This window comes from Lepus europaeus, chromosome 18 (genome assembly GCF_033115175.1).
Source record: "Lepus europaeus isolate LE1 chromosome 18, mLepTim1.pri, whole genome shotgun sequence".
NCBI classification, from domain to species: domain Eukaryota; kingdom Metazoa; phylum Chordata; class Mammalia; order Lagomorpha; family Leporidae; genus Lepus; species Lepus europaeus.
This window is the reverse complement of record NC_084844.1, coordinates 37,891,111-37,917,384: the sequence shown is the minus strand read 5'-3', so window position 1 is coordinate 37,917,384 and position 26,274 is coordinate 37,891,111. Positions and strand designations below refer to the sequence as shown.

The 26,274-nt window shown below is 47.7% G+C and overlaps 1 protein-coding gene across 9 annotated transcripts in view; it reads left to right on the top strand.

The window, feature by feature from the left end:
- The window catches only part of SYNRG (synergin gamma), a 92,589-nt gene that overhangs the window by 59,160 nt on the left and 7,155 nt on the right, over positions 1-26,274 (top strand). For 7 of the 9 annotated variants that reach the window (XM_062175310.1, XM_062175314.1, XM_062175307.1 and 4 more), the window contains exons 15-20: positions 503-1,450; positions 10,255-10,848; positions 12,179-12,342; positions 13,449-13,502; positions 14,037-14,133; positions 15,799-15,947. In XM_062175310.1, the coding sequence (XP_062031294.1) occupies positions 503-1,450; positions 10,255-10,848; positions 12,179-12,342; positions 13,449-13,502; positions 14,037-14,133; positions 15,799-15,947 (2,006 nt within the window). The remainder of the gene's footprint in view (positions 1-502; positions 1,451-10,254; positions 10,849-12,178; positions 12,343-13,448; positions 13,503-14,036; positions 14,134-15,798; positions 15,948-26,274) is intronic. The other 2 variants (XM_062175313.1, XM_062175311.1) reach the window with 1 other exon arrangement.

The window sequence follows — 26,274 nt, the reverse complement described above, 5'->3', positions numbered from 1 at the left end:
TTTAATACCAGCATCCCATATTGTCACTGGTTCAAAACCCGGCTGCTCCACTTCTGATCCAGTTCCCTGCTAATGTGCCTGATGAAGCAGCTAAAGATGGTCCAAGTGCTTGGGCCCCTTCACCCACTTGGGAGACCTGGAAGAATCTCCAGGCTCCTGACTTCGGTCTGGCACAGCCCTAGCTGTTGCGGCCATCTGGGGAATGAACCAGTGGATGGAAGCTCTCTCTGCCTCTCCCTCCCTCCAACTCTGCCTTTCAAATAAATAAAAATGTATCTTAAAAAAAAAATACAGTACCACTAGGTACTCTCAGTGTGATTTTTTTTTTTATTGATTTCCATCTCACAAGACTTCAGCATAGTTTGGTAAGATTTAAACTGATTAAGAAACGTCAAGCCAGTGGTATGAGTCTATGAAAGAATTGTTGTAATTTACCATGCTCTGAGTTACGTGGTTTTCTGTTCAACGTTCTGCTTTATACAGTCGTGTTTTTGTCTTCCAGGAGAAAGCTTTGCAGAATTCAGATCTTCAGGGGCTGATGATGGGTTCACCGATTTTAAAACAGCCGACAGTGTGTCACCACTAGAGCCACCGACAAGAGACAAGGCTTTCCCAGCAGCCTTCCCCACGGGAGCTGTCCCGCAGAAGCAGCAAGCTCAAGTGAAAACCCCTCTGAACTTAGCAGACCTAGACATGTTTTCCTCAGTTAATTGCAGCAGCGAGAATCCGTCGTCTTTTTCAGCTGCCTTTAGCGCATCAAAATCCGTTTCCGCACGACCACAGCCAGCAGGTTCTGCTGCAGCTACGACGGCGTTGGCATCGACTAAAACTTCTAGCTTGGCTGATGATTTTGGAGAATTCAACCTTTTTGGAGAATATTCTAGTCCAGCATCTGTTGGCGAGCAGGATGACTTTGCAGATTTTATGGCTTTCGGTAATAGCTCAATTTCATCGGAGCAAAAGGCAGAGGACAAATATGATGCCCTGAAAGAGGAATCCAGTCCAGCTCCCCTAACCAGCAACTCAGGCAGCACCATCAAGGGTGGGCAGAGCTCAGCTCCTGCGTCTACCAAGTACGATGTCTTCAAACAGCTCTCTCTAGAAGGATCCGGCCTGGGTGTGGATGAACTGAAAGAGAACACTCCTTCAGGAAGGAGTGATGATGATTTTGCTGACTTCCACTCCAGTAAATTTTCTTCCATGAACTCGGACAAATCCCTCGGAGAGAAAGCAGTGGCTTTCAGACACACCAAAGAGGATTCTGCGTCGGTGAAGTCCTTGGATCTCCCGTCCATTGGTGGCAGCAGTGTTGGCAAGGAGGACTCTGAAGATGCGCTGTCTGTTCAGTTTGACATGAAACTGGCTGATGTAGGAGGAGATCTTAAGCATGTCATGTCTGATAGCTCTTTGGATTTACCAACAGTTAGTGGCCAGCATCCTCCTGCTGCAGGTGAGGAATTGGTGCGATTGCTCTGGTGATGCTGATGGAGAGTTCAGACATTGTTCGGTGGGCGTTGCTCTACATAAGAATGGGGCTCTGGCCTGTTAGCTTTACGAATTTCTCAGAATTAGCCAGTCTCCTTAAAGCAGTGTTAAATTGGATTCTATGGCTACCCAGATAGATAGATACCTTGACTACTATGGAATTTAGATTGGATGGCTGAGATTTTTATTTCTGAAGTCCAACGCCAACTTGGTGTTAGAGGCACATAAGAACCCACTGGTAAATGAGCCCTACATTGCCAGACATCTTAGAAAGACTTGCAGAGTCAGCGGTGTTGCTTCATTTCTGCGAGTGGAATCAGTGTTTCTCCTTTTTTCTTCCCATGGATATATTTAGCAGCTGCCAATATGGTATTCTATTTCGTTTACAGAAACCAAGTCTTGATAAGCCAAGAAAGCAGAAATGTTTAAGCAGTTGCCCCGCAGTTTGCCAATACCTCCGAGAGCAGAAGAGGGAAAAGCCGATGAGAGGCGTCCTGAGTCAGGGTCTGCAGGACAGAGGCCCTCTGCGGCAGCAGGCCCCGGGCGCTGTGTTCAGTGTTAACTCTCTTCCTGGAAGTAGGAAGTTGTGAGAAATCTGTAGATGCTAGGATAAGGGTGACGACTAACTTCCTGGTGAGATGTTTGCTAGCATCTTATGAGGGAGCCCTCTTTAAATTCTGTGTGGGTTTACGCGTAGCAGTTTGTTCTCTAGTCCAGCTTCCTGTCATAAAAACTAGATTCCCAAGTGTCCTAGTTTTTGTTTTGTTTTTTGATATGTATATAGAAAGATAAACCTATTTTGTGGCCTTTAATAATGAAGACTATCTCAGTATTACTGTATTATTCTGGGAAACGTATCATGCATATGAAGGTTTTGTTGTTTTTTTTTTTTTTTTTAACTCAAGGGACACGTAAGACACTTTGAAGTTTACAGGTTCAGATAGATATTATAAAATACTTTTGCATATATCAGATTGGCAAATCAGAAGACAATTGCATGCATTATTTATTTATTTAAAGATTTATTTGTTTGAAAGGTAGAGAGGAAGAGACAGAGAGGGATCTTCCATCCACTGGTTCACTCCTCTGATGGCTGCAATGGCCAGGGCTGGGCCAGACCATAGCTAGGATCCTGGAACTCCATCCGGGTCTCTTATATGAGTGCAGGAGCCCAAGCACTTTGGTCATCTTCCACTGCTTTCCCAGGCGCATTATCAAGGAGCTAGATCAGAAGTGGAGCAGCTGGGACTCGAACTGACACTCATAATAGGATGCTAATGTCGCAGGTAGCGGCTTAAACCACTTTACCACAATGCTGGCCTGTGCGCATCCTTAGGTTATTAATGTCAGCAGAATTGTTGAACAGGCTGCTGAATTAGGAGCAGGCCAGTAGAGGCACCTGTTTCATGCTGTTACTTGCTAAGAGATATTCTAAGCACAGAGGGCTGTCTGGAGAACTCCTCATGCCCTTGACTGTCTACTTTCTCTTTTTCTTCACTTTTCCTCAAAAATGTTCATATATTTGGCATTGCTGTTTGCTCGATAAAGTGGTTTTGGTTTTCTTTTTTGGATGGACTGCTTGAGCCACAGTAGTTGGTTGCAAAGTGCTCTGTTTTCTGAACAATATTCAATTTTTATTTAAAAATCTCATAACATGTATACTAGCCTTTTAGACTCTGAAGTTATTAGAAGCTATTTTTCTGAAAATGAATCTATATTCTTTCACAGTGCCAAACTAGATGTCTGTATGAGATAAGTCTAATCCGGGTTGTGGGGGTGGGGGTGGGGGTTAAGGGGTATCTTTTTCTTTTTCTTTTTCTTTTTTTTTTTTATTTGTTTGTTTCATTTTATTTGGGGAGGGGAGGTTGATTTTTTTTTTTTTTTGACTGATCTTGTTCAGATTGACCTGTTAAATAATCTATGCTCATGTTCTTCTATGTATGTTTGCAACATTCCTAGCTTGGAACCTGTAATGCTCAAGCCACTCTCTTCAGCAGGAGGCTGTTCCTAACAGCAGACTGTTGCTCCCAGTGATCTGTAACCCTCTGTCATAAAGGAGCAGTATCCCCTTAGAGCGGTTGTTAAAGGGGTTGGCGTGGGACCCGTGAGCTAGCCAGTGTTACAGACGTCTAACGGTGTTAGACACACGCATTGGCAGGGACCTCTTTGGTGCAACCTGGTTTTATTTTAGCCTCCTGTTCACCACAGTATTTCTTGCTTTCCTGGTGTGAGGGTTAAAGGTACATCTTGTTGGAGAAATAAGAAACAGCTGTCTGTTGACCTTAATCCTATTTAGAAACCCTAACTTAACTCTAAAGGGGATACTGTCTCTTTTAACTCTTGCTGTAATTCTTTGTATGGAAGGTAGATAATACTAATAACGTTGCCTGATTTCTCTGCATATTACTACATTTAACCCTTTGAGCCCTTGCTGCATATAATTTCAACAAGGCTGCTTTTCCCCCTCTAAATTTTACCTGTCTGGCACTGAGGCTTCTCTGTGCACAGTCATGAAGATCCTCTGGTTTTGTGGGCAGCAAGAGCGTTCGCTCTTTTGTGACATTCTCAAAGGGTTAGCAAGACTTCTGTAGCTCCCTGCCTACCTGTACAGTAGCTCTTCTTTGACATTGAAATTATTTGTATTTTAATCAGCGCCTTTTGGGGGCTGCTTTTCTGATGTCTTTTTTTTTTCCACCATTGACACTTTCTCTGTGAGTGTGCCTTTTCAAACTTGCTTTCGTATATCCCTGCGCAAACACTGATCTGCATGCTCACTGATGACTCCCCCCCGCCAGCTCTCTGTACCACTCTCTTTTGTGATCTGTAAGTCCTGTGTTAATAAATAATTCTTTGGCAGATTTTCAAAGTGTGGGGATGTGTGTAATTTGTACTTTTTCAGGGTTAGACCAAAAGACCAAAGAAATTCCTGGCTGGTGTCAAGTTGAAAGCAGTAGTTCCTTTTGAGAATAGATGGTTCCTGCCCTTTGTTTGTTTTGTCTCCTCAAATGCCTGTCTCCTAAGACAATCTTGGTACATTTTATTCTTTTCCCTTTATAATTCACTGCTATGTTTTTAATGTGGCATGGGATTAAAATATAACTTTACATGTTGTTTTATTTATTTGAGAGGCAGATAGAGACACAATGCTCCCAGCTGTAGGTTCACTACCCCAGATACCTCCAACAGCTGAAGCTGGAGCCAGCGAACCTGGAACTCAATCCAGGTCTCCCACCTGGGTAGCAGGGGCTCAGCTACTTGAACCATCACCTGCTGCCTCTCAAGGGGCACATTAGCAGGAAACTGATCATGGGAGCCAGGCCAGGACTCAAACCCAAACACCAATAAGAGAGACAGCAAGCACTGTCTTAACCACTAGGCCAAACACCTTCCCTTAACTTTAAATAATTTCTTTTAAAGTATAAGCCTTAATACTACCTTATATAATAGAAAAATATGCAGAGAGTGGCTTTTATTGTAGAGAGGTGTCTGTACTAGGAGTTGACCTGTGATGAAGAGGGGCAAGGTGAGGAAGAGCAGCAGAGAGTGAGGGGTGAGCAAGGAGAGACAGAGCGCCGAGGTATCCAGTTAGCAACTGACATCACCACGTGGTGGTAAGGATTTGTGTGCCCAAGAAGTGCCAGGTAATGTGTGTGATGGGAAGTGTTGAGTGTTAGTACCGGAGGTCTTCAGGACTGAGGTAGACCTGAGTCCACAGTTAGACGCTGCACTCTTAACCTGCTATGCCACAGTGTCAGCCCCAGGGCCACACTCTAACTGCAGAGCTAGCACCCTTCCCGCTTTAGGACCTGTGAGGATGTGGCCCTGTGTCCTCTTGCAGGTTCTTAAAGCAGCTTTAGGGAATGCTCATTGTTTTGTGTTTTAAAAATATTTATTTATTTGAAAGGCAGAGTTAGGGAGAGACATAGAGAGTGGGAGAGGTCTTGGCATCCCCTGGTTCACTCCCCAAATGGCTGCAACGGCTGGGACTGGGCCAAAGCTGCAGCCAGGAGCCAGGAACTCCATCCAGGTCTCCCACATGGGTGCAGGGGCCCAAGCACTTGGACCATCTTCAGCTGCTTTTCCAGGTGCACTATCAGTGAGCTGGACTGGAAGTGGAGCAGCTGGAACTCAAACTGTTGCCCATATGGGATGCTGGTGTTACAGGTGGCAGCTTAACCTGCTGTGCCACATTGCCAGCTCCTGGACTTACTGTTTTAAGAAAAATTTTAGAAGGCCCAAAGAAAGTTAGTGATAAGAGTAAAACAAACTTGGAAAATATGTCCCCAATTTTAGAATATAATAATAATGAAAAGCACAGCAGGTTAAGCTGCCCCTTGAAACAGGTGCATCTCCATATCAGAGTGCTTGCTTTAGTCCTGACTACTCCGTAATGTCAGTCTGGCTTCCAGCTCATGTGCCTGGGAGGTAGCAGATGAGGACCCAAGTACTTGAGTTCTTGCCATCCATGTGGGAGACCTAGCTATTGTGGTCATTTGGGGAGATGATCTCTCTCTGTCTCTCCCTGTCACTCTACCTTTCAAACAAATAAATCTTTTTTCTTTTAAAAGAATATAACTGAGCTCATGGATAAATGCAAGATAGAATAATAGGGTCTAAGGTAGAACAGGGTCAAGGTTGGAGAGAAACTGAAATGTACAAATAGTTTGTGTTTGCTTTGGTAAAAGAAGACTGCATTAGATCAGTATTGGAAGTTTTTTTTGTTTTGTTTTGTTTTTAAGATTTAATTTATTTGAAAGACAGAGTTACAGAGAGAGGTAGAGACAGAGAGAGAGGTCTTCCATCCGCTGGTTCACTCCCCAGATGGCCACAACAGCAGGAGCTGCGCCGATCCAAAGCCAGGAACCAGGAGCTTCTTCCGGGTCTCCCACATGGATGCAGAGACCGAAGGACTTGGGCCATCTTCTACTGCTATCCCAGGCCATAGTAGGGAGCTGGATCAGAAGAGAAGCAGCCGGGACTAGAACCAGTGCCCATATGGGATGCTGGCGCTGCAGGCTAAGGCTTTAACCTGCTGCACCACAGCACTGGCCCCAGTATTGGAAGTTAAAAGATTTGTCTTCCCTAGTCCAGTGAATATTTGAATTGCTATATAAAACACTTGAGAATAGTGAAATTTGCACATCTGTCTCCTTCTGACTCCAAACTCCTTCCTCAAAAACCTGCAGGAACTCTTAATCACCTGGCCACATGCTTGCAGCTGTAGAGCCAGGCCACGGGAATGGGCCTGGCCTTCTGTGTTTTCATGTACAGCAGCCATTCAAAAGGGAATTGAATAGAGGTTATGGAAGAGACTGATAGGGTTACTTGCCAGCACAAGCAAGAAATCCATGTCTTGCTTTGAGAACCATGATGGAAAGCAGACTGGGTAGTTTATTCCTTTGGCCTCTGTAATAGGACATTCCAGGTTGCAAACAAATACATGTATTAAAGCACACAAGTTGGCATATTATCTGTGTGCAATTTCAACTCTACAGCCCAGGAGTTCTCCGGCAGAATTGGAAATATAGGAGTGATTGCTCTGGCCATTTATTGCACAGATTTTCCATTTTTTTTCCTTTTTCCTTTACAATTCTAGAGTGCAGCTATCAAATTGAAAACCCATCTATAATAACTTCAGTGATTACAAGATAAAATCTAGGTTGTTCCACATCTTTTTTTCCACATAGGGTTTCTGTCACTTATATTGTCAATCTAACATAATTTTTAATATTTTTAAGACTGTTACATAATAATACCTGTAACTGGACTGCTTAGACAATGCAGAACTGTTAACATGGGGAATGAGGAATTTTCTTGCATTAATCTACATTCATTAAACCTGTTATTTACCACGTTTTTCTTAGAAAATGGTTTATAAATCAATAATAATCACACCAGGAAATACGATTCTATAGTCATACTGTTTATAAATGCTAAGTTGAGAGTTAAGTGTTACATAAGTGTTCTGTCTTTATGTAATGTCAATTTTAGTAGTTATGTATTCAAATTAATTTAGTGAATTTAGTGGCCAATGAATAAGAATATAAAATTCAATTTGAGGCTTGATAATAGTGAATCTTGTGCATCTACTCTTTTTAAGTATAAACTATTTGATTTTAAGCCTTTCATTCAGTTTTTTAGTCTTCCATTTGGTCATTTCTGTGAGTCGTTCCAAAAGGCAAAGTGTTATATGTATATCATTTTTAAAGAAAAATAAGATTTATTAAAGACCTGTATAGCTAGAAAAATGCTTAAAAGCTCTTCTATCAGGGTGATCATTTGTTGCTCAGAATGCTTTATACCTGAGGATATTAGTCATTTCTAGTTGGAAATTTTTTTCTAGTTGCATAAGCACTCACAAAGGTCTTTTTATTACCATGGCAACTTGGTTGCAATGTTTGAACTGGAGCTGTTTTTTCATTAAATTTATCTTTGGTCTCTAGGAAAATTGCTACCTTTTAATAGATGAGATTCTGTCGTTTCCCAAAAGAGCCTTTGGGGAGAGGCTAATAATAAGAACACCAGTAGTAATGAAGCGTTCTTCTGAATGTACTCTTTGAAGACGAGTGTTAGGTTTCAGCGTGTCTGCCTCCCAGTTGAACTTCACCTCATTTGAGTCTGGGCACCCTCTGATCCCGGGAAACAAGGACAGCAGGAGCAAGTAAGCATCTTGCCCGAGGCTTGTTTCCTTCAGTCTAAACCGCACAGTAGTCACGGCAGTCTTTTTTTCCCTTGTGTTTAATGAGCCACATATGAAGGGTACCATTTGTACTACAAATTTAAAATACACCATCGTTCTGTAAAAGGTACTTGTTTTTCCCTGGTTGGCTTTTTGTCCATCTTATGTTTTCTATTTTTATTATTAATTTAGAGTGCCCTTTTCCTAGCCAGACTTAGAGAGAGACTTGGGGTTTACTGTTAGAAGACCTTTGGAGGAGCCAGCGTTGTGGCATGACGGGTAAAGCTGCTGCCTGCAATGCCGGCATCCCATTTGGTCGCCGGTTCGAGTCCCAGCTGCTCCACTTCCAATCCAGCTCCCTGCTATGTATAGCCTGGGAAAAGCAGTGGAAGATGGCCCAAGCATTTGGGCCTCTTCCGCCCATGTATGTTGGAGACTCTGATGAAGCTCCTGGCTCCCGGCTTGGGCCTGACTCAGCACTGGCCGTTGCAGCCACCTAGGCAGTGGCCTAGCAGGTGGAAGATTCCTGACTCCTTCTCCCTGTCTCTCCCACTTTCCCTCTCTGGCTGTAATTCTGTGGAAATGTGAGGAGTCCCAGATACACATGAACCGTGCGGTGTTGCTGCCAAACAATGGCAAGCATCCAGGGTGGCTCACCTGTTGCCTTGGTGTTGAGAATGCAGGTCACAGAACCAGGGAGCATCGGCCTTGTGTCCGAGGGACACGGCCTCCCACACAGTGACCGAGGGGACTCCAAGCGCCTATCAGCCATGCTGCACCAGCCACACCAGCTTTCCCCAGCCTCAGCTGGCTGTGCGTTTTGAAAGCGAGCAGGAAACGCTTCGCCTAGCAACACCGCTGACCCGATGAGTGTACTTTTTCATTTCACTTTGAAAGAATTCTGTCCTGGACCCTAATGCAGCCCCTCAATGTCAAGCGAAGGTGGTGGCAGCCATGCTAAGCCAACACTGGCCGCGTCATGTCGCTCGCTGGGTTGCCTTCTGTGCACCTTACCACAGTTCACACCCACATGAACTGTTCAGAAGTGTGAAATGATTGTCATAAGGTCATACAGACTACAGGTGGTGGGGACAGGCTCAGGTCCAGCTACATAAAGGAGCCGATGTCTGTACCTGTGAAGTTATGTAAGCCTGTTGAAAGGAGGCTTTGTGAAATGTCTGCGCCCCAGCATCTCTTGTTCCCCCTCCCCACAGCCCCCTTTACATGAGGCGGGGTACAGAGTTGAAAGAAAAACAGGAGCTAAGCAGGATCCGGCCCTTTGGTGCTTCCCTTAAGACCCAAAGTAGATTAGATTTTGTTTCTTGGCTCCTACTCCATCACAGCAGTGTGACGTCCAAATTGACCAAAAATAACAACTAGGTAAGTAACTGCTTCGTTAAAATCTTGTATTTCTGAAACAGAAATTCCTAATAATTGGTGAAAACTTCGGAGACATTGTCACTTTAGTTTTGAGAGACTGTCAGTCTTTAATCAGGTTGCTGTGTACATTTCATTTGGACAGTTTTTTTTTTATTTATTTACGTAAAGAGAACAGATTTCATGTATTTCCCATATACAACTTTAAGCCCATAATACATCTCACTGTCCCTCCTTCATTTCTTTTTTTTTTTTTTTTCCTTTTCGCGATAACATATATTCAGGTTACTTTCTAACCATAGGCTTGATCCTCCAATAAAGGTCTTACAGAAACATTTTCTAACAAAGTTGAGGCACAGACATGTTTTAGGCAGCAGATAAATTAAACACATTTTAAATGATCAAGGAACAGACAATTTATTAAATGACTATAATCTTAGGTTAAACAGTGCACCTATTAGTAGATGAACTGCTTATCTTTTTGGTTATTTAATATTCAAAGACAGTGATTCTTTGTGACTACATATGAATGCCAACTCAAGGCTAAACGGGGGTTTTCTAAAGATCAGATTTTTATAGTCCAACTTCTCCCATTTGGGGCCAAGTTCTAAATTTAAATGACTCCGGCATAGCCTAAAACTAATCAGATGTGCCAGGCGTTTTGCGTGACTCGTGAGCTTGCCTCTAATTGTGGGGTCTTATTTCCCTTTCAGATGTAGAGGACTTAAGATACGCTGCTTTTGGAAGCTACAGTAGCAATTTTGCAGTGAGCACACTCACAAGCTGTGACTGGTCAGACAGGGAGGATGCATCTCAGGGCAGAAAATTCTCTCCATTTGTCCTCTCAGCAGGAAGTGGGTCCTCGTCAGCCCCCTGCGTCCTGCAAAAGAAAGAGACTTCCTTTGGCAGCTCGGAGAACATCGCCATGACGTCTCTCTCCAAAGCAGCCGCCTTTCCCAGCGAAGGTGCTCTTCCTGACACCACCTTCCCAGCTTTCGCCAGTTTCCAAGACGCGACTCCTCAGGCCAGTGAGCAAAAGGACTATGAAAGCAGGGACTACAAAGATTTCACAAGACAGGACCTGCCCATGGCTGAACGGGGCCAAGAGCCCGCGTGTCTAAGCCCGGCTTCCAGCAGCGCCTCCTACGAAGCCCCCAAAGAATGTTCAGACGATTTTGGAGAGTTTCAAAGTGAAAAGCCCAAAATCAGCAAATTTGACTTTTTAGTAGCCACTTCACAAAGCAAAATGAAATCCAGCGAAGAAATGATCAAGAGTGAGCTGGCAACCTTCGACCTGTCTGTTCAAGGTGAGTCACTTCAAGTAGGTTTTCCACTGATACGTTAGATGTTCCTTACCAAGAATAAAATGGGGCTCCCTCGTTCAGCAGGAAATAGATTTTTCAACCTGTGAAATCGGGGTCAGTAAAAGAGAAACCATACTGACATTTTCCCTAAGACTGAGTGGAATCCAACTATTTGTAGACGAGACCCAAGCTTGGCACACAACTACCGTTGCACTACTTGTCTGGTTAGAGGTGTGCTATTTAAAACAGCCCGAGAAGGCCGGCGCTGTGGCCCAACAGGCTAATCCTCCGCCTTGCGGCGCCGGCACACCGGGTTCTAGTCCTAGTCGGGGCACCGGATTCTGTCCCGGTTGCCCCTCTTCCAGGCCAGCTCTCTGCTATGGCCCGGGAGTGCAGTGGAGGATGGACCAAGTGCTTGGGCCCTGCACCTGCATGGGAGACCGGGAGAAGCACCTGGCTCCTGGCTTCGGATCAGCACAGTGCGCCATTGGAGGGTGGCGGCCATTGGAGGGTGAACCAACGGCAAAGGAAGACCTTTCTCTCTGTCTCTCTCTTTCTCACTGTCCACTCTGCCTGTCAAAAAAAAAAAAACAGCCCGAGAAATGAATTGGATCCACTTGTGGGGTCAGCTCTGCCTCTGGTCCCTGGCTCCAGACAGCACCTTTCATCCGCAGGCTGCCCTCTGGTGGTTGTGCACCTGCCTCCATCCTGCAGGTCTGTTTCGATTGACCCACTTAGAAGTAGGTTGTTTTTATTTTTTCTTGAAGTGTGAAATAAAATCATGAGATGTCATGGTTTGGATTTCTAGTTTTTTCTCAAAAGTCATAACATCTGGCAGTAGGAGGCCAGCCAACAGGAGCTGAGTCAGAGCACCCCTACAGATGCGCTCTGCTGTCTGGATTTGTGTAGTCCCCACTTCCTGTCTCCAGCTAACCTGCTTCAGTCATTGACTTTACACAGGCATTTGGGTTTGCCGCCTCTGCTGACCCCATCCAGAGGGAAGGGGAAGGGGGTCTTTAGTTTCAATTGGGTTGAGAGCATGTAGGCACTGAGCAAGAAAGCCACCGCTAGTGACTGGAGAAGCCACACAACTCCAGCGGGCTGGCGTTCACAGAGGCACCTGTGTCCTCCAGGCTGTGGTGATTCTGCACTGAGAATTGTGGGAGAACGTAGCAGGGAAGCCAAGTGAGAGAGAAGGACGGAAAGGAGTCAGCATGTCGCTTCCCAGCCTGAGTGCCCGTGCCTTTCCGTGTGCCCCCGGGCCTGCGCTGGTAAGGAAGGGGCTGTGTTGGCCAAGAAGCCCCGAGTCTCACCCATGCCTCTACCTCTCCAGGATCACACAAGAGGAGTTTGAGCCTCGGCGACAAGGAAATCAGCCGCTCCTCTCCGTCTCCGGCCCCAGAGCAGCCTTTCCGAGACCGCTCCAACACCCTGAGTGAGAAGCCGGCTCTGCCCGTCATCAGGGACAAGTACAAGGACCTGACGGGCGAGGTGGAGGTGAGCTGCTTCCCTACGCAGACCAGGAGCTTCGCCAGGGGCAAGTGAGGGGCAGAAAGGCCCAGGGCACCCGGCTGGAATGGTCCATCGGAATGATAGCATGGGCCCTGGCTGAGGAGAATCCCAGGTACGGTGGTCAGTGACCCTAAATGACAGATTCTTCATGGGGATTCAGGAGAAGGGAAGCGCTGGGGAAATGCTCTGTGAGAACTTAGTCTTCATCATCTTTGTGCAGACCTCTAAAGGCCAGGGGGTGCCAGCATCCCCTGTGAGCTCCACTTCGATCCAGCTCCTGCTTATGTGCTTGGGAAAGCAGCAGAAGATGGCCCAAGTGCTGGGGCCCCTGCACCCCCATGGGAGACCTGGAAGAGCCTGCTGGTCCAGCCCTGGCTGTTGCAGCCATTTGGGAAGTGAACCAGCAGGTGGAAAATCTCTCTGTCTCCATCTCCCTCTTTCCCTCTCTCCCTCTGTCCCTCTCTCCCTCTCTTCCTCTCCTCTCCCTTCCCCCTCCCGCTTCTCTGTCCTCCTCCCTCTCCTCCCTCCCCTGTCTCCACCTCCCTTTTCATCCCCCCTCCCTCTCCCTTTGCCTCTGCCTCTCCCTTTCTCTTTCCCTCTGTCTCTGTTTCTTCCTCTGTAACTCTTTCAAAAGAAATTTAAAAAAAAAAAAAGCAAAGCCCAGGGAAGAATCATTTCCATGGCTGCAGCGTGCCCCACCCCACCCCGCTGTCTCACCCCTGTATGCAGCATGCCTAACTGTCCACTCCCCACTCCTGCTTCCCACACACGCACACAGCCTGATGGGAGAGGTGTTGGTGAGGATCTTGCTTGAAGGAAGGCTTAGTGCCGTTATCGCCTCCACAGGTGCAGGAACGTTTACGGCAGGAAGCTGCTTTTGAACATTTCCCTCAGGCTCACAGACTCCGTGCTCAGGAGTTAGATGTATTAGTAATTGCACATAACCATTAGAGCTCGGAAAGATGAACTGCTTGGGCTAGAGTTGTTTTAATGATAGGGAAAGGCTGCTGGGCTCTTCGAGTTGACAGAAGTCATAGAGAGGGGATTCTAGGCTTGCCTGTGTGACCCGGTTGTTTTTGTAAAACCCACAGGAAAATGAGAGGTACGCGTACGAGTGGCAGCGATGCCTGGGAAGTGCCCTGGACGTGAGTATGTCGCTTCTGCATTGCTACCTCCCAAGGCCTCCCCCCTGTGGCTCCCGCTTCTCCTGGGATCAGTGGATCTTAGTGGGCAGTGCAGCTTGATGCAGGCCTCACTTCCTTGGCCTTGTGCACGGGGAAACTGGACAGCCAGGTACCTTCAGTGAGGCTTCCCTCCCACTTAGAACAACACTGGCTCATTTGTCAGTGGTGCCCGCTTCTGTCGCCATGTTTATAAGCTATGTCATCACCCCTATCTTAGTCACAGAGATAGTTAAACTAGAGAGCCTCTGTCTTCTCTCTTCTAGAGAACTGGAGGATTGGTTCTTTAGGTTAAAGTTGAATCATCAGGTCTGTTTCAGCATAGTGTCTCTCTCTCTCTCTCTCTCTCTCTCACACACACACACACACACGCACACCTACACACCTCAGTCAGCCTTACCTGTGAAGCCCAGCATTTCAGCTGGGTTGTCTGACAGTGGATCCATTTGCCATGACTTTCCCCAGTTATATAAGGTGATGTGATTTCCTTTCTTGTAGGTCATTAAGAGGGCAAATGATACCTTAAATGGAATCAGTAGTAGTTCGGTTTGCACAGAAGTAATTCAGTCGGCTCAAGGCATGGAATATTTATTAGGTACGTTCTTTTATATCTTACTCGAAACCATCGGACTTTGTGTTATTTTGCTTTCTCCCTCACGTTAAGTATGCTGAGCTAGATCTCTCAAGCTGCATAGGACGTCACTAAGTAACATCTGCATTTGTAGCTGAGACCCTCAAGTCCCAGGCAGCAATGTTTGGCTTGAGGTCTCTGTGGCTAAGATGCCCAGTCCTTGTATACGTAGTAGTAGCAGTGTACAGTTATACCGGTGTGACTGGCTTATGGAAGATTCTGAACTAGTGAGGCAGTAAAATGAAACTGTTCGGTCTCCAATCAGTGCCCCCTGCTCTGTGGATTCTTCCTCTGCACCCCTCATGACACCCCTTTGCTTCCCCGCCACTTTGAGTGACTAAACATCGCAGTTCAACTTGAAATCTCAGTCTGCGTCCAGTCGGCGTCCCTCCCCGCCCCTCCCCGCCCCCAGCTAACCTCAGGCCTTCCCGTGACCAGAGCCTCGTGCACTGCACCCTGATCTTGTCCAGGTCTTTACTCAAATATCACCTCCTGAGTGCCGTCTTCCCTGGCTGCTTTCTCATAGTATTCCCTCTCCCGTGCCCCATCTCGGTGGCTTTTTCTCCTTTGTCCAGGCACCTTTAATATCTCCCATATCTACTTGTTCATGTATTCACTGTCCATCTTCCTCTGCTAGCAGGACCCTCCAGGAAGGCATGGCCTATCTTCTGGTTTGTTCACTGCTGTGCCCTAACACCTAGTCTGGTGCCCGGCACATAGTGGGCATTCAGGAAAATGTGCTGGGAGAGTGGCTAGTGAGAGCATGTGGTCTCTGCTTTACCCTGCCATGTTAGCTCAGTTTTACTGCATCAGTAGGTGTCCATCAGGAAAGGGAAGCCTGGCTTTTTCCCTGATACCTACAAAAGATTCTCTTAGGTGCCCCATCATTTGCCTTAGGATGGACAAAACCTGCCCTTCACTGGTGCTGTCCACGAAGCTTGCAGGTGCCCATAACTGCTCCAGGATTCACTCATGCAGGCTGGGGGCCCCGCTTCTGACTGTTGCGTTACACGGGCAGGGCTGTTAGCAGAATGTGAGGGTGCTGGGCGCCTCTCCCCCTCGCCTGAAGTCAGCCACAGTGCAGAAACCACAGGAAGACAGCCGTTCCATACCGTGTGCTGTGTGTAAATGGCACGAGAGGCCTGGGGGATTCAGGGAGGTGAGAGATGACTTTGTGATGATATTAACACTTAGACTGTTTACTTTAGACTACTTTTATGATTCCCATTTTCAGCCAGTTTATTGGAATTTCCCAGATTCAAACATATGGCCTCATAAAGAGACCTAAAAAAAGCTAATTAAGTTGCTTTAGCTGTTCTCTGGGCACCGCTCTAAGCCTTTTATAATATTCACTCATGTAATCCTCTCACCGGCTTTTGGGGCAGTCTCACACATGAGCAGACTGAGGTGCAGAGAACTTACATGTCCTGCTCTGTCCAAGATTACAGAGCGAGGAAGGGGCCGGGCCGGGATGGGAACCCAAGCAGTGTAGCTCCAGAGTCTGAGTGGGTCCCACAGCATGGCGTGCGCCCCTCTGTCCACACACTTGGCACAGGTCCACCGTGACCATCAGCAAGCAGCAGTCCCGCGGTGTCTCCCTCATCCCTTTCTACTCTCTCCGTCGGCCAGGTGTGGTTGAAGTGTACAGGGTAACCAAGCGTGTGGAGCTGGGGATCAAGGCCACGGCAGTGTGCAGCGAGAACCTCCAGCAGCTGCTGAAGGACATTGACAGAGTGTGGAACAACCTCATTGGCTTCATGTCCCTCGCCACGCTCACGGTAAGACCATTACCGTCACTCTGCTTTCCAGAAACCTAGGCTGTTAAGCAGCGTGTGTGTGCCGATGAGGAGGATGGAGGTGGCCACTGGGTCCGCAGTGTGTTATAGGAGGGCAGGGACGTGGGCAGTTAGTTGAACAGTAGCACATGGGCTTCTGGTTAGTTTCAAGGCCCGTTTTACCTAAATAAAGTACGAGGATAGGAACACTCACTCCATCTACATCTTTCTTAATTCATAAACCCAGGTGAAAACTTTGCTCCTTTTGGTGCTTCTGGTTAGTATTTATGTCCCTGTGTGTGTTCTAAAAAGTTACATAACGGATCATGTTGGTAGCCTTTTTTATGTTTAGAGGTTATTTTTATTTTTCCTGTTATGAACAGTTCTAATCTAAGTAGACGACTGTTGCCACCTTTTGGGATGTAGTGCCTGAAGAGTGTGCCTGAGAGGACAGAGCGCACATTTGCACAAGTGCACGCCTGCAAAAGTAGCCATCGTCACTTTTATCAGGTGGCTGTCCCCGATGGCATGGACCTGTTGACAGTGTTGCCAGCAGTACTTAGGTTCGCAGTTCTCTACCTTGTGTCTGGCTCTGCTTGTCTTTTTTTTTTTTTTTTTTTTTTACAGGCAGAGTGGACAGTGAGAGAGAGACAGAGAGAAAGGTCTTCCTTTTGCCGTTGGTTCACCCTCCAATGGCCACCGTGGTAGCGCGCTGCGGCCGGCACACCGCGCTGATCCGATGGCAGGAGCCAGGTGCTTCTCCTGGTCTCCCATGGGGTGCAGGGCCCAAGCACTTGGGCCATCCTCCACTGCACTCCCTGGCCACAGCAGAGAGCTGGCCTGGAAGAGGGGCAACCGGGACAGGATCGGTGCCCCGACCGGGACTAGAACCCGGTGTGCCGGCGCCGCAAGGCGGAGGATTAGCCTAGTGAGCTGCGGCGCCGGCCTGCTTGTCCATTTTTTAACAAGTATGCAGTGACTTCCTAAGGTTGCTCCCCCGTTTTTTTTTTTTCTTTCATTTCCTGAGATGCTTTGCAGTGTTCCAGATGACGGTTTACTCTATCGCCTCGCTGTATAAACTGATCATCCTTGACTGTTTACTCAGTGGAATACGGTTACTGACCTTACATATGTCATCTGTGCAGGACACATCTATGTACACACACACACACACAAGGCTAGTAAACTTTTTTCTCTTGTTACATCCCTTTTTTACATTTTATTGGGCAAACTATTACATTTTTAAGTATTCATGCCTGTTCAGTTTCTTTCTGATGATGTCCTTCCTTTGACAGTGGTCAGACATTTATGTTCCCTCCACGGAAGGAGTAAATATGCTTTTATTTTTTTAACCTGTCACTGTGAGACCCTCTGCATGGGATTGTAGCTGTGCACAATGAATGAACTCTCACTGCCCTGAAGAGATAGCCAGGTGGATGCCCAGGTGTCCCGAAGACACATCTTAAAGGCAGATCATCTCACCGTTGTTAGGGTCTGTCTGCTTTTCAGTATTACGTTCTTAAAGAGTTTAATTCCAAAATCTGTTGTTGTTTTTTTTATCTTGAACCATTTTGAAATTTATAACCTAAAATCATACTGTTTAGGTAATTATTTATTTAAATATGCTCTGGCCAATAGCATACAGAAATGGAATATAAGTATTTGAAGAGATGAAATTATGTTCATACTTTGTATGGTGCTAAGAAATTTTTGTAGAAAACTAAATTTACTGAGTTTTGTAAAAGTTCATCCATTTCTAGATAAAACATTAACTATTAAATCAGTGCCTTATCACTTCTGAACTTCTGACTTCATAGCTAGGGTTACTGGTTCCTTTTCTATTATTACTTCGTTTGTACACCACTGTGGGTTTTTCTTTTTTTTTTTTTTTAAGATTATTTATTTGAAAGTCAGAGTTACACAGAGGAGAAGGACAGCCTGAGAGAGAGAAGTCTTCCATCCAGTGGTTCACTCCCCTGTTGGCCACAATGGCCAGAGCTGCGCCGATCCAAAGCCAGGGGCCTAAGAACTTGGGCTGAGAGTTGGATTGGAAGTGGAGCAACCATATGGGATGCTGGCACTGCAGGCGGTGGCTTTACCCGCTATGCCACAGCGCCAGCCCTGAGAGAAGTCTTACATCTACTGGTTCTCTCCCCAAATTGCCACAACAGCCAGAGCTGGGCATATCTGAAGCCAGGAGCTTCCTCTGGGTCTCCCATGAGGGTGCAGGGGCCCAAGCACTTGGGCCATCTTCCACTGCTTTTCCAGCCGTAAAGCAAAGAGCAGGATTGGAAGTGGAGCAGCTAGGACCAAACCAACACTCACATGCTGGCACCACAGGTAGAGACTTAGCCTACTAAGCCACAGCACCGGCCCTCTTTCTTTTTTAAAATTTATTTTCGGGGTCTACACTATGGCCTAGCAGGTTAAAGCCCTGGCCTACAACACCAGCATCCCATATGGGCACTGGTTCAAGTCCTGGCTGCTCCACTTCTAATCCAGCTCCCTGCTAATGGGCCTAGAAAACCAATGGAAGATGACCCAGGTGCTTAGGCCCCTGCACTCACATGGGAGACTCCGAAGAAGCTCCTAGCTTTGGATCAGCCAAGTTATAGCCGTCTCGACCATTTGGGGAGTGAACCAGTACATAGAAGATCGATCTCATTAGCTCTCTCTGTAACTCTGCCTTTCAAATAAATAAATCCTTTAAAAAAAGTTAATTTTCATTTTATTTGAAAGGCAGAGATTCAGAGAGATCTTTTTTTTCCATTCTGTGCAAAACGTGTGCAATAGCTGAAGCTGAGCCAGACTAAAAATCCTGGGAATCAGTCTGGGTCTCCCATGTAGGTGGCAGAGACCCAAGTGCTTGAACCATCACCTGCTGCCTCCCAGGGCACACATGAGCATTAATTGCAAGTGGGGCCAGGACAGGAACCAGGCACTGAGATGTGAGATGCAGGATTCCAAGCAGTGTCTTCACCACTGCTTCAAATGCCTCCCCCTTTATCAGTGTTCAAACGCGGTATTTGCTAGTGTGGCTTTTTTTTTTTTTTTTAAAGATTTATTTATTTGAAAGTGTTGGAGAGAGGGAGGGAGGGAAAGAGAGTAGGCTGGGGCCGGGAAGGAGGAGATATCTATATCAATCTTCCATCCACTGGTTCACTTCGCAAATGGCCACAATGGCCAGGGCTGGGTGAGGCCAAAGCCAAGAGCCAAGAGCCTCTTCTGGGTCTCCCACATGGGTGCAGGGGCCTAAGCCCTTGGGCCATCTTCCACTGCTTTCCCAGGTGTATTAGCAAGGAGCTGATTCAGAACTGGAGCAACTGGGACTGAAACCACTGCCCATATGGGAAGCTGGTGCTGCAGATGGCAGCTTTCCCTGCTGTGCCACAGTGCCAGCCCTTGCTAGTAGGACTTTTTACTTTTTATTTTAAACTTCTTTTACCCTTCCAATCTTTAAAAATCTAGAGACCCCATGCATTTTTTTGTATTTCATAATTTTAATTGTGTTAAATTTTAGTTTAATTTTTAAAGGTTTATTTATTTATTTTGATAGAGTTAGAAAGATAGAGATCTTCCATCCACTGGTTCACTCCCTAGATGGCCATAATGGTCAGGGCTGGGCAAGCCAAAACCATGAGCCAGGAACTTTATTTGGGTCTCCCATGTGGGTGGCAGGCACCTAAACACTTGGGCTGTCTCTGCTGCTTTTCCCAGGCCATTAGCAGGGAGCCATTAGCAGAAGTGGAGCAACCAGGACTCGAACCAGTGCTTATGTGGGCCACAGGAATTGCATGCAGGGACTTGGACCCTATTCTCCATGTGGCCACTCTCCCAGCTGCACCCCAACCCCTCCCTGGCTAGGCCAGGTCAGGCCAGGGCTCCAGGGGCCCCAGAAGATGAAAGAGGCCCACTGGGTCCTTTCCCGGCCAGACTCCTGGGCTTTCTCCCTGGGCACGGCTGTCCTGGTGGCAGGGAGCTGGACCGGGGGCTCCCAGGCTCTCAGGTCACTGGGAGTTTGCCAGGGCCTTGGCCTTCTTATTCATGGATGGAGAGCTGAAGCTCCCCTCTTCCTCTTGCCAGGACTGCCCTCCATGTGCCGCCTGTCATTAGGGGTCAGGAGGAGCTTGGTTGGAACTCAGAAACTGCATAGCCCAGGGTCTCCAGGGGCTGAGGAACCGCCTCTCTGGGAAGCCAGAGTCTGTTTGCGTGTTTATTTATTATCCAGCTGCCTCATGCTGGCACAGCCCCAGCACAGGGCCTGGCGGGAGGGTGGCAGGTACCTGGTGCTTGAGGACAGCACCCGTGTGCTGGGCCAGCAGCTGCTGGTCAGCCCCATGGATAGACAGCAGCAGCAGGTCCTGGCCAAGGAGCTGGAAAGAGCCCGCAGGAGACTTCAGCTGGTCTATACTGCAGCAACCGAGCTGCCCAGGTGCTCCACCTGCCCCCCCGGCCAGAGCCCCTCGCATGCGATCCAGGTGTGATGCAGATGCTTGGTTTGCCAGTGCAGGAGGAAGTCCTCAGGGCCATGTGACCACAGGGGCAGCACCTGGGGCCGCGGGTGGGCAGCGAGGAGATCCCAGGTGCTGAACACTCAGCCCACGGGCACCTCCACGGCGGCGGGCTTGGGTGAGGGGTGCCTCCTCAGTGGTTTCTTAGGCTGGAAATGACACTGGCAAAGTTCACGCTGCCCTGTGCCTGTAGTGCTCCCCCATTCGTGGTCTGAGACGCCCTCTGGTGGTGGACGCCTGCCGCCTGGGTGCATAGCAGCCCAGTGTTGTCAAGAGGAAAACTCGTCCAGTGAGATGTGATGTGCTTGGATTGGAAAGTAGCCCCCTAAGTGAAGCATTACCTGGTTGTATCTCGTGGGTGTGGGTTAAAGTTCAGTAGATTTGGAACTAAGAAAGAAGGCAGTCCTGGAAAACAAAACTAAACCATGTTTGCCATATAAGATGTAAGAGAAAGGACACTTATTCTGCAGACCTGTAGTCCAGTGGAAATCACATTGGCACTGTAATTCCATGTTCTCCTCCGTATAATACTCTCTGTAATCCTCTGTGTGAAATAAGCAGTGGACTTCAAGATGTTTCTTCCTGTTGCTGTGAAATATCAGAATAGTTTTCTTTTTATTTATTTATTTATTTATTTTGACAGGCAGAGTGGACAGTGAGAGAGAGAGAGACAGAGAGAAAGGTCTTCCTTTGCCGTTGGTTCACCCTCCAATGGCCTCCACGGCCGGCGCACCGCACTGATCCGAAGGCAGGAGCCAGGTGCTTCTCCTGGTCTCCCGTGGGGTGCAGGGCCCAAGCACTTGGGCCATCCTCCACTGCACTCCCGGGCCACATTAGAGAGCTGGCCTGGAAGAGGGGCAACCGGAACAGAATCCGGCGCCCCGACCAGGACTAGAACTTGGTGTGCCGGCGCTGCTAGGCAGAGGATTAGCCTGTTGAGCCACGGCGCCCACCAGAATAGTTTACTCCTAACGACAGCATTTTTTGTCATCTTGTCAATGTGTACAGCGTTGTAGAGACAGTGTTGACTGCAACCCTGCATGGTTATCTTCAGTTAACAGTGGGGAACTGCCAGACACAGAACAACGGCTTCCTGCAAGACGCCCTTGTCCGTGGGACCTCTGAGGGTGTCATTTACATGGAAACAGGAACTCTGCACGTGGGATTAGGTCACGGTGGTTTATTTGGGAAAATGATCCTGGATTATCCAGGTGCACCCAGGATCATCTCCAGGATCCTTCCTCTTTTAAGTGGAAGGCTGGAGGCTAAGAGAAAAAAGGTAGTGTGACCGCAGAAACAGAGAAAGAGAGGGAGGGAATGACAGATGCCTTGACAAGGGGCCCATGAGCAAGGGAGTGCACAGGCAGTGTGTAGGACCTAAGAGAGGCAAGGAAATAGATTCTTTCTAGAACTTCCAGAAGGAACGCAGCCCCACTGTTTCAGACTTCTGAGCTCTGCAGGTACGGGAGGATACGTTTGTGGTGTTTTGAGCCATTGTGTTTGTGATTTGTTAGACCAGTGCAAAGACAGCATTATACAAAACATGACCAAGCCACTTCCAGAAGTCTAGAATGGTGGACCCTGTTTCTCAGTCACACCCTGTCAGTCGGCTCAGGGGAGGTTGTGAAGCAGTGACCAGCAGTCCTGCCCCCAGCTGCAGCAGTAGACAACAACAGTGCTTTGCTTATTGCTTGTGCTGGGTGTTCATCCCAGGTTGGAGGGGCTCTGTGCTGTGTCCTTCTCAGGGACCCGACCTAACAAGAGCCTTTACCACGTGGAACATGGTCACCCCAGGAGGGCCAAGGGAACGTGACAAAGAGCACATTGGTCTTCCGGGAGCACATGGGAATCGGGCTCTCAGTCTGCAGCATGGCCAGATCTCAGAGGTGGCAGGGAGGGCCCATGCTACCATTCGTCCAGAAAAACAGGAATGAGAACATTGGTGGAGAACACCGAACCCTTCTTCCTTAATAATGAGTCTCGGACGCCATTGCAGCAGTTGATTGTTGACTAAAGAGTCAGGATTGTGTATCCCGGTCTGACTCAGAGTTTGCCATGTAAACAGGCCATGTGTAACGTGACTTCATCTTACCACGGGCTTGAAATGCCTGCCCGGTAAAGTAGATGATCACTCTGTGGAAGCCTGTAGATGGCATAACTTCTTTAACAATTTGGGTCAAATTGTGAGTGTACTTCCTGCTTGTGGGTGGGTACTTAGCAAGGTTAATTTTATCTTTTGAAAGATTAATTTGATCACAAGGGAATTTGTACACAGCTTTATGGTTCTTTGTTGGAGATTGTAGTATGACCTTTTCATCCGCTTTCCGTAATTACACCTTTGGTACGTAGCTACTAAAGGGCCTGTGCTAATTAGGTTGATTTCCGGATCCAGATTTGGCCAGTTCTGCTGATCTCTGTCACGGTCCTGAGTGAGTAACATGATGCGTGTCTATCATGCAGATCACACAGGTGATGCTGTGCTTTTAGCCTCTTGGAAAATCTTCCTAGTTTCTTCTCCAAAGTGAGTGACTGGGATAATCATGGAGGCGATTTTTCCTGAGTCCCAACACCAGCTGAGGGTGGCAGTGGAGCGAGAGAAAGTGTTAGCATTTTTCAGAAGACAGTGCTGGAGAGCAGTAAGTTTACTTCCGTCACCCAGCCCAGAGTCCTCTTCCCCACGCTGAAACCGTTTGCTTCCGTCCTGAGCTGTGTCGCTGCATCCAGCTCACGTTTGCCTAAGAAACCTCTGTGGAGCTGGTTCATGGCATTTTTTTAAAAAAGAGTTATTTATTTATTTATTTGAAAGAGTTCCACAGAGAGGAGAGGCAGAGAGAGAGAGAGGTCTTCCATCCACTGGTTCACTCCCCAGTTGGCTGCAATGGCCAGAGCTGCACTGATAAGGGGCCAGGAGCTTCCTCCGGGTCTTCCCACTCAGATGCAGGGGCCCAAGGACTTGGGTCCTCTGCTGCTGCTTTCCCAGGCCATAGCAGAGAGCTGGATCAGAAGAGGAGCATCCGGGACTAGAACCAGTGCCCATATGGGATGCTGGCCCTGCAGGTGGTGGCTTTACCTGCTACACTACAGCGCTGGTCCGGACATTTTGTTTTTACATAAGTAATACATTTTTACTTGGATGCTCAAAACACTGAGGTGACACCTCGGGAATACCTGTAGAAAATGCACCTCTTACTTGGACGGGAATTGGCTATCATGTCATCCTAGATAACTTCAACAACCATGAGGACAAACCAGCCAGCAGGCCAGGCTCCCAGATCCTTGGCCACCCAAGCTGTAGGGCTGCTACTCACGTGACTGTGCTGGGCTGTTACCCATCACACTGCAGCGCAGGCACACTGCACTGCAGGCTGTTCACTTCCAGAGCCCAAACTGGACTACTTCACTTGGACTGCTCTTGTTTTCAGCTCTCGAGACAGAACAACTGTGGGTTTTTTTCCCCCGTTTTTTTGTTTGTTTGTTTGTTTTGAAAGTCACTGTTTCAGGCCACAGTGATACAGTGTAACTCTGCAGATAAATTCTAAGAGGCTGGAATTTTTTTAAAAATTTATTTGACAGGTAGAGTTACAGACAGTGAGAGAGAGAGAAAGGTCTTCCTTCTGTTGGTTCACTCCCCTAATAGCCACTATGGCTGACGCTACACCGATCCGAAGCCAGGAGCTGGGTGCTTCCCCAGGTCTGCCATGTGGGTGCAGGGACCCAAGCACTTGGGCCATCCTCTGCTGCCCTCCTGGGCCACAGCAGAGAGCTGGACAAGAAGAGGAGCAAACAGGACTAGTACCCGGCACCTCAACCGGTACTAGAACCAGGGGTGCCGGCACCGCAGGCGGAGGACTAGCCAAGTGAGCCACGGCGCCAGCCAAGGCTGGAATCTTTTTCTCCCTTTTTTACAAGGTTCCCATCACCCCCTTTCTGTCTTCACTTCCTTTCCACCTGCTCAATCCAACCCCTACTGCTTACCATCACTACATAACCTCAGGTGTGCTCATTAGAGAAAACCCTACCTGAATCAGTAAAGCCGGCTACCTTTGACATGCCCACCCGAGACCCACCGGGTGCCCACAGAGACCATCAATCACGGGGCTTGCTCCTGCTTTAGAGGGAGGATTGGCCCTCTGAGGGGAGCCCCTCGACTTCCAGACCCCCACTACAATTTCCTTTCCTTGTGTCACAGTGGTGTGTTGGATCCAGGTCTTACTGCTTTGCAAGAGCTGATTATTAAATTTTCAGGAATTTTATGAGACAGTTGCTCAACACAGCCATTAAAATTAAAAGATAAAAGTTTCCAGCTCAGTAAATTATATTAAAAACAAGTAGTAAATACAACTTTCTCGTTCTTTTGTTCCATTTTACTATGAACTAGCTTTGGGGTTTACGTCTGTTCATCACAGGGAGCCAGCTGGCCCTGTTTGCTCAGGGCTGAGGGAGTTCCTCAGGGTAGAGGCAGAACAGTTTTGGACAAACCATCTTCATGGCGCAGTTACTGCTGACCGATAGGATTGTGCCTCTCCTCCTGAACTCTGGGCTCAGCGACAGCACAGTGGCAGCTCAGAATCCGCCGACTGCATGGACATTGCAAGTGTTACAAAGCAGCACTTGGTTTATTGTTTTGCTGGTTGACTAGACTTAGAAAGTGATGGAGAAAATGTGAGTAATGCAGATTAAACTTAAAAGTGTGTTGTGTTTAGGCTGGCGCCGCGGCTCAACGGACTAATCCTCCACCTAGCAGCGCCAGCACACTGGGTTCTAGTCCCGGTCGGGGCGCCGGATTCTGTCCTGGTTGCCCCTCTTCCAGGCCAGCTCTCTGCTGTGGCCAGGGAGTGCAGTGGAGGATGGCCCAAGTGCTTGGGCCCTGCACCCCATGGGAGACCAGGAGAAGCACCTGGCTCCTGCCTTCGGATCAGCGCAGTGCGCCGACCGTGGTGGCCATTGGAGGGTGAACCAACGGCAAAGGAAGACCTTTCTCTCTGTCTCTCTCTCTCTCTCTCTCTCACTATCCACTCTGCCAGTCCAAAAAAAAAGGGTGTTGTGTCTGAAGCCTTAGTTTGTAAATAGTACAAAAGTGCAAGAGAGGTTGTCCCGTATTCAAGAACTACTATCTGATTCAGCGGAGAAAGTCAGCCAAGCCTTTGGCAGACAAGTGAAGCCCTGTAGCCATGTCTTTACTATTGTCCTTGAATCTTTAACATGCAATCATGTTCATGCCAGAGCCACACTCATCCCTGAAAGCAACCATAGCATGAGTGAAGCTGACAGCTGGGCACAAATCAGGGGAGTCTCCTGTGAGAATCCGTGAAGTCCACGGTGTTTACAGGAAAGATGATCATATAAGTGTGTGTGTGTGTGTGTGCACACTTTTCTTCTCCTTGGGAAAAGTCAGTTCTCAGTGGTGGGAGGAGTGATTTTGCTCCTACAGAAGCCAGGGATCCTGCTAACCATCTTAAAATGCAGATGATGGCTCCCACGACAAAGAATTATCTAGCTGGAATGTCAATGGTGTCAAAGTTGAGAAACTTAGCTCTAGGGCATGTGTAATACAAGCCAAGTAAACTGGTCTAGGGATTTGTGTGTGTGTGCTTTTTAAAGATTTATTTATATGAGAGTTAGAGAAAAGAGGAAGAGACAGAGAGAGGTCTCCAATCTGCCGGTTCTCTCCCCAAATGGCCACGATGGCCGGAGCTGGACCAATCCAGAGCCAGGAGCTTCTTCTAGGTCTCTCACATGGATTCAGGAGCCCAAGCACTTGAGGCATATTCTGTTGCTTACTCAGGCCGTTAGCAAGGAGCTGGATCAGATGTAGAGCA